This window comes from Mauremys reevesii, linkage group 11, assembly GCF_016161935.1.
Source record: "Mauremys reevesii isolate NIE-2019 linkage group 11, ASM1616193v1, whole genome shotgun sequence".
In the NCBI taxonomy this organism is placed as follows: domain Eukaryota; kingdom Metazoa; phylum Chordata; order Testudines; family Geoemydidae; genus Mauremys; species Mauremys reevesii.
In genome coordinates this window covers 34,438,620-34,452,955 of record NC_052633.1, presented here as the reverse complement: position 1 = coordinate 34,452,955, position 14,336 = coordinate 34,438,620, and the positions used below count along the sequence as shown (strand labels likewise).

Below are 14,336 nucleotides of genomic sequence, written 5' to 3'. Positions count from 1 at the left end.
AAGTAACACAAGGCACATATTATAAAATGCTTTGTATAAGAAGTTGAATAATACACATTAATTAGTGCCACTGTTTATATTTTCATTTTTAAGCTACTGTACCTTTAACTGTTGGAGCCTCAACCTTTTTAGGAACAGGCACTTTCTCTTCAGGGACAGGTTTCTTAGGCACCTCTGGCACTTTAAAAGACATTTGATTTTTAAAATTTCATTTTCAAGCAACACCAGAAAAAGAAAGAGGACATAAAATGCCAGGACACAAAGAAAGCAAGAACTGAGCTAAAGAACATACTGTGAGTGTTTTTAAGGTGGAATCAGGTTACAAACAACAGACCCTTTCTCTATAGGGACAGATTTTTCAGGCAACTCAAACGCTTTGAAGATGTTTTCTTACGTTAGCAATTTGAGAAATTGTATACATCAGAAACAGAAGAACAACACAGACACAAGAATACAAATGCATGGGACAAAATTACAACTGTATCTTGTAAAGCCTTATCCCAGTGAAGTCAATTTCAAAACTTCAGTGGATGCAGGCTCAGCCTCAGATTGGATGTTAATGCGGTTATTGAAAATGTAAGGGAATAATAACACTGCTTATTTGCCTTGCAATTAATATATGTACCTTCTGCTGGCGGAGGCTCCATTTTTTTAGGAATGGCTACAGATATTTTTTCTTCTGGGACAGGTTTCTTTGGCACCTCGGGCACTTAAAGATATTATTTCATTTTAAGAATTTCATTTTCAAACAACATCAGAAAGAAAAACAACATAAAACACAAGGATACAAACTTGCACAATAATAATCACTGATACAAAGAATATTCTGTATGTGTATTTCATAGTAATGTTACAGTGGAATTGGGTTGTAAGGAACAGCTTGGGCAAGTTTCCTGCTGATAGTTATCTACGACACATCATTACCAATCAAACACTATTAGCAACACATATTACAAAAAGGGAGGACATAGAAACCCCTTTGGCATCTTATTTTGCATACCAAGAGCTACCAGTGTGTTTGCTTTCTAGTTTAGTTTTAAACCACTCTGCTGAACGGGCATAAATTGTTCAACATCATTGGATGCTGTCTATCTCAGTTGTCTTCATTTCTGCTTTTGCACAGTTAGGATTTGAGTTCTTGTTACCCAGTCAGATGTGTTTGTACCCTTTTTCTGTAGCAGATTTGGCTGTGCATGCTGTGAGATTTTAGAATATACTGCAGATCTCTCAGGCTGAGTATGGGAGATTCTTCAGGACACAGAGATCATATCACATCCTTGCCCAAGGGAAAATCTAAGAGAATTCTACCAGATATTTTGTTTAAAAGACACATTATGCCACACAGACACTATGTGCAGGGCACTGCTGCTTTGATTAGCATACAACAAGGCTCTTAGTTTTGTTCTTGGCAGATCATTATCATTGGAAACCAGCTGATCATTAAAAGTCTGATTCTGAGCCAATTGAAGTCAGTGCCAAAGCTCCCTTTGATTTCAATGCTGCAGAATCAAGCCCTGTGTGAGCCCTACTATTCCTTAACAATTAACACTGGGGTATGGAAATAAGGATCTAAATAGTGATAACCAAATTCCACTGAAATGTCAATGTCCAAATGACAGAACACTCACTTCCATATACCCCAAAATTATGTACCTTTAGCTGGTGGAGCTTTCTTTACTTTAGGAACAGCAACAGGTACTTTTTCTTCTAAGACATCTTTCTTGGGCACCTCAGACACTTTAAAGATATTTTGTTTTAACAAATGTAATTGTTAGTACAACATCAGAAACAGAAAACAGAAGACAGCAAACACTTAAAACAACATATAAGGAGGGAATTACACAAATGTGCCTTAAATTTATTTGGATGTGAAAGATTCAATGGAACAAAAAGTTTTATATTATACAAACACACATATATATATACACACATATACAGTAAGTCTATACACACACAAACGTTGAATATATATAAATAGTCTCCGTTAGAAGGTGATATACCTTTAGGTGGTGGAGGTTCTGGTTTTTTAGGTGCAGGGACGGGTTCTGGTTTTTTAGGTACAGGGATGGGTTCTGGTTTTTTAGGCACAGCAACAGGAACTTTCTCTTCAGGAACAGCTTTTTTTGGGACAGCAGGCACTTTAAGAAATATTATTTTGATTTATGAATCATTGTTATAGTTTCCAATGCTCCAAAATAGAAAGACAACATAAAACAGGGTACAAATGTGTAAAGCAAAAACCAGTTTTCTAAACACTCCATTATAGAAACATTCACAGTGTGGGCTTGATCCTGAACCCACTGAAATCAATGAGCAGATTTGCTATTGAGTTCTTTTGGAACAGGATCAGACCCCTTACTTGTAATGTTCCATATGTGAGCAACCAATGAAAGAATTGCTTGGATGCATCACAAACTGATGTACCTTTCGCTGGCGGAGCCTCCACTTTTTTAGGCACTGGAACAGGCACTTTCTCTTCTGGAACAGCTTTCTGTGGCACTTCAGGCACTTTAAAGATATTATTGTACTTTGAGAATTTCATTTTTGAACCATAAGATACAGAACAGTGACATGAAACATAAGACCACAGAATAACAATTCTCAAGAACAGAAATATCTTTCTCATCATGATGCATGGAATGATGAAAAGGTGAGTAAAGAATGAAAGATTGTGATGTACACATTGAATCATACACTGTTGTACCTTTGGCTGGTGGAGCTTCCTTTCTTTTCGGCACAGGAACTGGTACTTTTTCTTCTGGCACAGGTTTCTTTGGCATCTCTGGCACTTTAAAACATTATTTTGATTGAGAATACCTCACACATACCATTCCAAACAGAAAAGCAAAAAGACATGTTCACAAAGATTTCAAATGAAGATATGCCTCCCAAAGAACAAGGTAATAAATGTTTATATCAAACATACAACAAAAACACCCTATCACCCCTGGGTAAACACTTTTCAAATCACTTCATATCTGACCTCTCAGTCCTCATCCTCAAAGTAAACCTGTGCAACATCTTCAAGACATGAGCTTGGGAGATTAAATTCATAACTTTACTAGACACTAAAAATCATGGACTCGATAAAGACACTTGATTTATGGCTCATTACAACAATTTGTAACCTGCTAACCCTCCTTTGTCCTATGACTGCAGAGATGCTAACTGCCCATATAACCTTGAATGGTGTCTTGCAACATGTGTTAACTCCTTATGCTCAACGCCTTATGTTCTACCTTATATTTAGCTGTGACACACTAAGTACCTTTCCCAGACTTGAAGAAGAGCTCGTGTAAGCAAAAAAGCTTGTCTCTTTCACCAACAGAAGTTGGTCGAGTAAAAGATATTACCTCACCCACCTCATCTCTCTAATATCCTAGAACCAACATGGCTAAACTATGCAGCAAATATTCAAATAATAGTAAAGTTTATTAAATACTAAACAAAGTTTGATAACTTCAGAGAAGAGGTGATGTACCTTTCACTGGAGGAGCTTCTTTTCTCTTGGGAACAGGTACTTTTTCCTCTGGGATAGGTCTCTTGGGCACCTCAGGCACTTTAAAAATACCATTTTTGTTTTAGGAATTTACTTACAAAACAACAGGAACATAAAGTACAAGAACTCAATTGTAGTGCAAGAAAGTTACTCCAGCACAAACAGGTACCACTCAACATCAATTTAATATTAAAAGACAGGAAACAGCACTATAAAGGGATGTGTTTATTTGTAATGAGCCAAATCCTGCAGTTCTTACTGGGCCATTGATCTGACAAGGCAAATTTATCTTAATGTCCCATTGGCCCGGAGCAGCGATCCGCGGCCAGTGGGAGCCGCGATCGGCCAGACCTGCAGATGGGGCAGGTAAACACAGTGGCCTGGCCCGCCAGGGACTTTCCCTACACAAGTGGCGACCCCTGTTTGAGAAACTCTGTATTAGCTGATCAAAGTAAATTCTAAATTCACCTCTAGGGTGGGAAAATATAAAACAAAAATTTTGATAAGCCCTTAACTTCCTTTTGAAATTTGGACTTCTCCTAAATCACACAGGCAGTTCTAGATTTTACCCTTTGTCTTTGTGTTATGATGTGAGGTGTTGGACATAGAGCTGGATGGGGAAAGGTTTTTCTGTCCTACAAGGAATTTTGAGATTTTTAAAAATATCCCATCCCCAAATTAGGGAAAAAAGTTGAAATCTCAAAAATGTTGATGAACCAACAATTTTAAACAGATGGATTAGGTTGATTACAATGCTTAGTGTCAATTTCAACATTTTAAAAATAAAATGTTTAGTATAAATTAACTAACATCTTTTAAAAAGTTGTTTCAAACCAAACATTGAAATTTTTTTGTTTTGAAAGTGTCAAAACAGGACAGTTTGAAACTTTTTTTTTTAATATTAGGATTGGGAGATTAGTTGAAGCCTAACATTTCCTGAGAACTGTTTCAGAATCAACAAATAGACATATTCTTACAATACAACGTTTTGTTGAAGAGTTCCCTCTCGTTTGAAGGTTGACCTGATTACCCTATCAGTGGAGATTAATATGCAAGGGTGATGGAGACTTCTAAGCATACTCACCAACTGTTCTCCCTATGAAAATATTTAAAAACTCTGAGAGATGGACTGGATAATCTAATCAGCCCTTTCCATTTCTGGCTTCTGTGATGTTAAAAAAAAATCCCACTGATGATTTAGGATTTTCCAAAGCACCACAGTGAAAGTGAATGGGATTTGTGTTCCTAAATCACTTAGGCGCTTTTGTCCACTTAGCCCTCCCATCATTGGGCTACAAATGCCTTTTCTTGTGATTATGGAACTTGAACTAAGTCAACGGGAATTTAAAATATGGACTGATAACAAGATAAGGTCCCAAACCAGCATGAGATAAAACTGACTGTAACATTAATTGCTTATCTGATTACACAGACTCCCTTATGCTACCAATTGCTTATTTACAACATGGAACGCTGATTATAGTTACAAAAATTGTAATGAACAGTAAGCATTCAAACATGCAACATACTTTGAAACACACACGAATAATTAATTATCATAACAAAGTTAAAATAAGGTACTGGAGTAATTAAAAGAAAATCATATTTGCAAAACAGAAGAGTTCTGTATGATTATATCCCAAAATTTCATTATACCTTTCACTGGTGGGGGAGCCTCTTCTTCATACTGGGGAACTTCTTCCTCCTCCTCCTCCTCCTCCTCGTATTGAGGAACTTCCTCTTCATATTGGGTAACATCCTCCTCCTCATAGTGGGTGACTTCCTCTTCATAGTGGATAACTTCCTCTTCCTCCTCATAGTGGGTGACCTCTTCTTCATAGTGGGTGACCTCTTCTTCTTCCTCTTCATACTGGGGAACTTCAACATATACTTTTTCTTTTTGGACAACTGTCTTACGTTCTTCAGGCACTTAAAAAAGATATCAATTTAAAGAATTTTAAAAGTCATCATAAAAATACTCATGAACAGAACTATAAAGCTATGAAGCATTGTAATGTAAAATCTAAATCAAATCAAGAATGTTCCGTAAAAACACAAGGCAGAATTCACAGCACATTTACAGCACTGACATACAAAGAACATATGTTCTAATACTTTAGAACTATATTATAGAATCTAATACTATATACAATGTACCTTTAGCTGGTGGCTTCTTCACTTTTTTAGTAATAGAAATCGGTAATTTTTCTTCTATGACTACTTTCTCAGGAACGTCAGGCACTTTAAAGATACAGAATATTTACACTTAAGAACTTTAAAAAACAACATACAGAAGCACAAACACTAGAGGCAAGAAGAAAGATATATAAAAAAGGGCATCTAACATATACGTGGCTCACATATTGCCAAGGCAACTGTGCAGACTGACAAGGTACTATGGAAACATTAAACAACAGTTTTATACTACAACAACAAAAAGACATAACATATCTCAACATATACATATGTTGTACCCATTTCTGCCAACAGTGCATTTCTACACATTCCAATCAAATTCTGAGAAAATTGAGCCCCTCTGTGACCTCAGTGACTGTCCCTTTCCATATGAGGAGAGCAGAGTCCTTCACACAAATGTGGCTCTGTGGCTCTCTTTGAGATTCTCCAGTAAATACAGCAAGAGCCCTCTGACTGCAACTTGAGACAAGAATTTGTACAGAACAGATAAACATTCCAACCCCATCATCCTAGCATAAGATGGGAGAGTGGGTACAAAGAAGCCACTTGCACAGATGGAAGTAGGCAGTGATCCTGTGCTTGAGTAAATTAGAAGCAACCCATGTCCACATCTGGAAAATGACATGATTTTAACTGTAAAGACTCCAAAAAGCTTATTATGTAGGTTATGTTCAGTTTTGCAGATTCATCCAGGAGAAAGTAGACACTTTGTTGGTGGACCTTCTTCTCTTTTTGACACAGTACTGGGTATTTTTTTAGGGCTGTGTGAAATATGCCCAGTTTCTTTATAACTTTCTGGCAGAGCTGGTGCATAAATTTCCAGAGCCCCAAAGTTTAATCTTAAGTATCATGTAAGTCTGAACTCATAAACTCAAGATGAAATTGATTGAGCCTGGCAACTTTCATTGGCTTGGTTACAAAAGAAGACACATTCAGACCAAATTGTCCTGGCCAGGAGACTCTGCTGCCCAAGAAAGCTCTGTGCCACTCGCTGCACTTCTATTTTGCCTTTTGCAGACCTTGACTTCTTCTTTCTCTGGGGACAGCTGGCTCACTCTCCCTTCACAGGCTCTTCTCCAGCCTGTTGGGCTGGTCTTCTCCCCCATCCTGTTATTTGGGAGGCCAGCAAGGTGCCTTCTCCTGCAATTCTCCTCTTCTCACAACTCCCAGTGCTGGTGTCCTGCCCATCCTACCACTTATACTGCTGCTGTGAGACCAAGTCTTACTGCTGTGGCTCTACAAACCTTTTAAATCACCCCAGGGCTGAAACACCCAGAATGCTCAACAATGGGGTTTCTCAATAGCTTGGAGCACTCTGGGTTGTCTCAGCCCCAGAGTGAGTTGAAGTGCTGACAGGGCAGCAGAGGAAGGGTCAGAGGAGCCTTTCCTTTATCACTACTTTGGGATGTGCTGCCTTTCCTTAGGAGAGGGGGAAAGGAGGACAGACCACCCAGAAGAGGAGAGCACTTGCATATTTAGTAGGGACTTGGCCAGGCAGCTTCCCCTCACAGGGCAGAGAGAGACAGGCAGCACACTGGTTGCATCCAAGACAGGAGCTAATTAAATTATTAAGCTTCCCCCAGGAAAACAAAAAGAAGTCATGATGGAAGATTTAAGGCTTTTGAGAGCAGAGAAATTCAAAGAGCTTCACTTTCAGTAAAAACATTGGCCTGCCCCAGGTGTAATACAAAGCTTTAATCTATACTCAGCTTTAAATCCTGAGTTTTGCTTGAAAAAAAATAGATTAAAAAAAAGATGGCGGCAAAACTAAAAGATTTCATTCAGGCCTAAAACTCTTTTAGTTTAGTTCATACCTGTGTATGAAACCTCCTCTTCTGTGTGAAGAGAGATGGATGTTTCCTCTGACAAAGCCCAATGCTCTTCCACTGTTGCTATATTAAAGATAAAGCCTAGTTTTAGTATTGTTTCTCTGAAACAATATTTGGGGGAGAGGATATATATTCCCTATCCACTCAATGTGGTTGTTACAGAAATATGACATTTTAATTGCTTTTCTGCCACCTCCGACACCAGATAAATTTGAGGGAAATACATCCCTACTACTGCCCCTGTACCCCTGAAGGTTCCTGGGATTTTGGTGGAATGTCAGAATTCAAGAGAATTTACTGTGGCAATATGGCAGTCAGATTGGATGACCAACAGCCAGGCAGTGAGAATATTTCTTTTATAATCTAATCCATGGATGTGGGTACCTTTTGCTCGTGGAGCTGCTTTTCTTTTTGGAACTGCAATGGATACTCTTTCTTCTGTGACAACTGTCTTTGGAACTTCCGGTACTTTAAAAATAGCAATTGTAAGAATACTAAATTGCAAAATTCAGACGTTCTCTATTAATTTGATGCTCATGTTAAAGAATTATGGATGAACAAGTACAAAAGAAATGCACATTTACAAAGTAAGCTTTTGTGTTTAAAAATAGACATGGACTTCAAACCAAACAACAAGCAAACATGAATTTAAGTTAACAAAGACAACAGGTTAACTTAAATTTTAGTGCACAAATAGCTGGATGTGCATTTGGCTTGTGGAATTTATACTTTCTGAATCAGAGGGGTAGCCGTGTTAGTCTGGATCTGTAAAAGCAGCAAAGAGTCCTGTGGCACCTTATAGACTAACAGACGCATTGGAGCATGAGCTTTTGTGGGTGAATACCCACTTCGTTGACATGCATCCGACGAAGTGGGTATTCACCCATGAAAGCTCATGCTCCAATACGTCTGTTAGTCTATAAGGTGCCACAGGACTCTTTGCTGCTTATACTTTCTGAAGAATAATATCAGTTTTTTTTCTGCTTGTAAGCTCCCTATGAATTTCAGACATTTTAAATTATTGTGCTGTTTGAGTAACAGCAATAATATTAATAAAAGCATGAAAAAAAACAGAAAAAGAGACATTTACACATAAAAAGAATGACTAAAAGATATTTACATGACACATTAAAGGCTTTAGAATTTAATTGCAAGGTTGTTCAGTGTTGCTGGCACCTTCCAGCACATGTAATTTAACTACAAAATTTCACACACAGAAAAAAGATAAAAGAGAGTTTTTTAAGACCATCAGAAAATGACAGAAGTTAAGGACACAAAGGCATCTTTTAAATAAAAATGCTGGTGATGTGAAAAGTCATTGACACTTTTTTTAAGAGAAGAGACAGTGAGCTTCTGCATATGAATGGTGCTCAGTTTATCAAAATTAGTGTGTCTCCAAAACAACTACTGCAACTAATAACAGTTTTGAATATACAAGAAATGCAGGGGAGAAACTGTTTTACATAATTTTCTACATTTTTTGCAGAGCAAAAACCAAAATTCCTTTTAATTTATAACCAAATCAGTATAAACTGTTTATTTTATTTTAATCAGACCATTCACAGGTTCAAGGCCTGCTGGTTCCCACTGATTTCTGATATGTAGAAGTCTCCTGTATCACCAGAAAAGAGCTGATTTACCTTTAGCCGGTGGAGCCACCACTTTTTTGTGGACTGGAACGGGTACTTTCTCTTCTGGCACAGCTTTCTTGGGAACTTCTGGCACTTTAAAGAGATTTTTTACTTTTTGGAGATTTGAATTACACTCAAACAGTAAAAACAACCAGGCAACAAAAATACAAGTACGGAGACCTGACATTTTTGTAAGTTAAATAAGGAAACATGCACCAAAATCTACATTTTATGCTATGTAGTTAAACAGTTATAGATACAAGACATTAGTAACAGACAAACATCTGTTGCATAGTTTCAAAAGGCAATGTACCTCTTTTTGGTGGAGCCTCCTCCTTTTCAGAGATAGCTACTTTTTCTTGGGTGATAATTTTCCTGTGTACTTCGGTCACTTTAAAAATATTAAATGTAGGAATTTTTAATTGTAATATTTGGAATGAATTTTAATAATAAGCAGCTAGAAATAAATCTTTTTAATCTTAATCGATTTTTGTTGAAAGAAAATATACATGAAATTTCACTGAATACAAAAATGAGAGAGTAAAAGAAGAAGTAACAATTTACAAAAAAAGTACAAAGGACACAAGTGATAGTCTATACATAGTGAAGATCCAGACAGATGTTACTGTCACTAAAACACAAAATATCTACATGAAAAACATGTAAACGAGCAAACAAACAAACATAACGTGTAAGATAAAGCAACAGATAAAGACATCTAGAGAATATTATTTTCATTAGTTTACCTTTGGTGAATTGAGGTTCTTCTATTTCAATAGCAACAGGAGGTATCCATTCTTCTGGTGGTTTTTTCTTAAGTACTTTAAAAATATTGTGTAATTTTAGAAAATTGGAATGATTTCAGAACTAAACAGACTAAGAGAAAAAAGCAACACAGAAATCTCACTATGAATACAACTGGCAATGGACACAAACAGGCACATGTACATGTGTAATGCTAAAAAATTAAAAGCATATAAACTACATTTTATTCAACAAGATAAGAAGTTAAAGATTGAAATTGAAAGAAAGACATTTTTCCAAGTTATAGGAAGCAAATAACTGATGTACCTTTGGGTGGCGGGGCCTCTGCCTTTTTAGGAACAGGGACAGGTACTTTCTCCTCAGGAACAGCTTTCTTACGAACTTCAGGCACTTTAGAAAGAAGAGTTTTAAAAATATTGGTCTCTAGTATTCTGAATATATGTTGGATGTAACATCACAGTACTTCCTTTGTTTAATAATAACCAAAGTGTTTATGTAAGGAAAAACAAATAATAGTATATAGAACACACAGTTGTAATGCAAACAATCAGACTATGATTTATAAGAAACTCCTATCTTTATTAACAGACACTAAAACCAAGAACTTGAGAAGAGAAGACCCGTGTCATGTCTTTCAAGGTAAGGAAGTATCATTTTAATTAGTAAGTGTTTTATACCTTTTGCTGGTGGAGCTTCCTCTGTTTTAGGAGCAGCAGGAACTTCTGGTGGTGGGACAACTTTCTTAGGCTTCTCAGGCACTTAAAAAATATTACAGTGTGTAGTTTAAGAAATAGGAAAGGTATCAAAACAATAAGGAAACACTTGGTTAGTCAAAAGAGACGTCTGTAACACACATGTAATGGGGACATACGTCAAAAACAACAAAATCAGAAACACTGAGATGCAGAACAATTGACATTTGATATTTAAGAGTTGATGTACCTTTAGCAGGTGGGACTTCCACTTTTTTGGGAACAGGGACAGGCTCTTCTTCAGTCACTTTAAAGATATTAATAGTAAAGATACAGAATTGATGTATTTGGCACATTTAAACGTCCTTGGTTAGTGTAGCTATGGAATGCTTGATTTAGGAAGTCTAATTCACCCAGTCTCACCTGCACTAGGAGTACTGCCTATCCCCAAAAGAGTAGCAAGATCCAAACTGTGTAGTAATTTACTGATATCTGAGAACCAGGGCATACAATAAACACGGGGGGGGGGGGGGTGTCACTGTGTGAGTGTCAAGTGGAGTCTTAGATGGAGAGACCAGTTGGTAGACTTGGGTTTGGGATATAGACATTTATGTCAAGCAGTAATCTTTTGTGGTGAGCCAAGTCCTTTCTTATATTATAGTCTCTGTTGAATTTGTTTTAGAGAAATATTAGGTGGATGAAGGAAAAATGGCTAATTTACTGGAAGGTTTGGCTCAGATTTAAGAACATGGTTTTCATTTGTCATATATTTTAAAATTAGTGCTGTCATTTTCTAGGAACTCTGAACAAAAAGATTGGGAAGAAAATCACAACAGGCTAACATTAGCTTCTTTTTTATGATGCCTCCTCCTTTTGGACACAATCCTGCACAGTGCTGAGCTACTGTAGGTATGAAGTGCCCTCAAAGACTGATCCAACTCCCCCTGAAGTCAGTGGAGTCACTGTGAGTGACTTCAGGGGGAGATGGCTCAGGCCTGAACACGCAATACCCCTATGAGATGCTCAGTGCTTTGCAGGGCTAGATCTAATGCCCACTCAAGCTAGTTGAAAGTCTCCAATTGAACTCAGTGAGACACTAGGAACACATAAATCTCACTGGAATTTGTCATCTTGAGAATTCACCTGGATACAGGCAGATTCAACATGTCACGTGCAGAGGGAATTCAGGCAATGGCTTTGTGCTCGGTGCTCTTTGCAGTGCTAAGTTACCTGTGTTACACATCCACTAGTATATCTTTAAAGATTACAGGTGTCTCTGTAAGTTTGCTCATTCTCAAAAAACAACAAGCAAACAAGAATTTAAGTTAACAGAGACAACAGAGCAACTTAAACTTTAATGCACCAATAATCGGATGTATATTTGGCTTGCAGAATTTATACTTTTGGAGAATAGTAGCATGTTTTCTTTTCTTTTGGGTAAGCTCCCTAGGCTCTTCACTTTATATTATTGAGCAGTTTTAGTAACAGCAAAGATATTTATAAAAGCATGAAAAGAAAAACAGAAAGAGACATATACACACAAAAAAGAATGTCTAAAGCATATATACACAACACAGTAAGGACTCTAGAATTTGAACGTAAGATTTTTCAGCATTGCTGGCATTTTCCATTACATGTAATTTAATTACAAAATTTCACACACAGAAATAACATAAAATATAGCATTTTAAACACACAAGAAAATGACAGACGTTAAGGACACAAGGTCATCTTTGCAAAAAAATGCTGATGATCTGAAAAGACATTGATACTTTTTTTTAAAGAAGAGACAATGAGCTTCTGCATATGACTGATGCTCACTTTATGAAAACTAGTGTGCATCCAAACAACTACGCATTCATAGCAGTTTTGAAGGCACAAGAAATGCAGGAGTCTGACCATTTTCCATGATTTTTTTCTGCATTTTTTTGGAGGGCAGAAACCAAAATTCTATTTAATTTAAGAAAGTCTAAGCTTTTTTTTTTTTTTTAAAATCAAACAATTCACACGTTCAAGACCTGCTGATTCTCACTGATTTCTGATATGTAGAAGCCTCTTGTTTCACCAGAAAGAGCTGATGTACCTTTAGCTGGTGGAGCCACCACTTTTTTGTGGACCGGAATGGGCACTTTCTCTTCTGGCACAGCTTTCTTGGGAACTTCTGGCACTTTAAAGATATTGTTTATTTTTAGGAGTTTTGAATTGCTCTCAAGTGGCAAAAATAATCAGGCAACAAAAATACAAACACAGAGTTCTGACATTAGCGTAAGTCAAATATGGAAATGAAAGCACACACCAGAATCTATATTTTATGGAACATAATTAGACAGTTCAGGACACAAGACATTAGTAACAGACAGACATCTGTTGCATGGCTTCAAAAGGCAATGTACCTCTTTTTGGTGGAGCTTCCTCCTTTTCAGTGAGAGCCACTTTTTCTTGGGTGATAATTTTCCTTTGCACTTCAGTTACTTTAAAAGCATTAAATGTAGGAATAGTTAATTGTAATATGTGGAATGAACTTTAATAATAAGCAGCTAGAAATAAATCTTTTTAATCTTAATCGATTTTTGTTAAAAGAAAATATACATGAAATTTCACTGAATAAAAAAATGAGAGAGTAAAAGAAGAAGGAACAATTTACAAAAACAGTACAAAGGACACAAGTGATAGTCTATACATAGTGAAGATCCAGACAGAAGTTACTGTCACTAAAACACAAAATATCTACAGGATAAACATTTGAAACAAATAAACAAACACAATGTTAAACACAAGATAAAGCAACAGATAAAGACATCTAGAGAATATTATTTTCATTAGTTTACCTTTGGTGAATTGAGGTTCTTCTATTTCAATAGCAACAGGGGGTATCCATTCTTCTGGTGTTTTTTTCTTAAGCACTTTAAAAATATTGTGTATTTTTAGAAAATTAGAATGATTTCAATACCAAAGAAACCAAAAGAAAAAGCAACACACAAATCTCACTATGAATACACTGGCAATTGATACAAACAGGCACATGTACTTGTTTAATGCTAAAAAAATTAAAAGTATCTAGCTATATTTTACTGATCAAGGTAAGAAGTTAAAGATTGAAATTGAAAGAAAGACATTTTCCATGTTATAGGAAGCAAACAAATGATATACCTTTAGCTGGTGGGGCTTCCACTTTTTTAGGAGTGGGGACAGGTACTTCCTCCACTACGTAGAAAGGCTCTTCTTCACCCACTTTAAAGATATTAATGTTAAGAATACAGAACTGACCAATTTGGAATATTTGGTCTATTATTTCACATACTATCTTCACAAGTAATGAAATGATTAAAAAAGAATAACCAACAAACAGTACTGACACCCACAACACATATATTTGCTGCTTCGTTTCCAAATTGTTTCCTTGAGAACACTTGTAAACTTTCAGAAAAACTATGATGTGAAAAAGACAAATGGAGCCCTTGGTTAGTGTAGCTATGGAATGCTTGATTTAGGAAATCTAATTCACCCAGTATTCACCTGCACTAGGAGTACTGCCGATCCCCAAAAGAGTAGCAAGATCCAAACTGTGTAGTAATTTACTGATATCTGAGAACCAGTGTATATACCCAAATAACCCAAACAAACAAAACCCATAGGAAGGAGTCTCAGAGTCAGGGTCAATGTACGTGGGTTTTAACTACAGGGCTTTAAAATAGCAGTGTAGATGTTCCTGCTTGGGAGGGAG

The 14,336-nt window shown here is 36.6% G+C and overlaps 1 protein-coding gene across 1 annotated transcript in view; it reads right to left on the bottom strand.

Moving 5' to 3' along the window:
- Positions 1 to 14,336, bottom strand: part of TTN (titin) — a 308,399-nt gene that overhangs the window by 138,284 nt on the left and 155,779 nt on the right. Inside the window, exons 161-181 of the mRNA XM_039494704.1 lie at positions 13,763 to 13,843; positions 13,441 to 13,515; positions 13,006 to 13,083; positions 12,696 to 12,779; positions 10,863 to 10,919; positions 10,598 to 10,678; positions 10,227 to 10,310; positions 9,902 to 9,976; positions 9,469 to 9,546; positions 9,165 to 9,248; positions 7,909 to 7,992; positions 7,510 to 7,587; positions 5,657 to 5,740; positions 5,156 to 5,428; positions 3,482 to 3,559; positions 2,705 to 2,788; positions 2,425 to 2,508; positions 2,001 to 2,138; positions 1,654 to 1,737; positions 626 to 709; positions 103 to 180 (exon numbers count right to left, since the gene is read on the bottom strand). Of these exons, the coding sequence (XP_039350638.1) occupies positions 103 to 180; positions 626 to 709; positions 1,654 to 1,737; positions 2,001 to 2,138; positions 2,425 to 2,508; positions 2,705 to 2,788; positions 3,482 to 3,559; positions 5,156 to 5,428; positions 5,657 to 5,740; positions 7,510 to 7,587; positions 7,909 to 7,992; positions 9,165 to 9,248; positions 9,469 to 9,546; positions 9,902 to 9,976; positions 10,227 to 10,310; positions 10,598 to 10,678; positions 10,863 to 10,919; positions 12,696 to 12,779; positions 13,006 to 13,083; positions 13,441 to 13,515; positions 13,763 to 13,843 (1,926 nt within the window). The remainder of the gene's footprint in view (positions 1 to 102; positions 181 to 625; positions 710 to 1,653; positions 1,738 to 2,000; positions 2,139 to 2,424; positions 2,509 to 2,704; positions 2,789 to 3,481; positions 3,560 to 5,155; positions 5,429 to 5,656; positions 5,741 to 7,509; positions 7,588 to 7,908; positions 7,993 to 9,164; positions 9,249 to 9,468; positions 9,547 to 9,901; positions 9,977 to 10,226; positions 10,311 to 10,597; positions 10,679 to 10,862; positions 10,920 to 12,695; positions 12,780 to 13,005; positions 13,084 to 13,440; positions 13,516 to 13,762; positions 13,844 to 14,336) is intronic.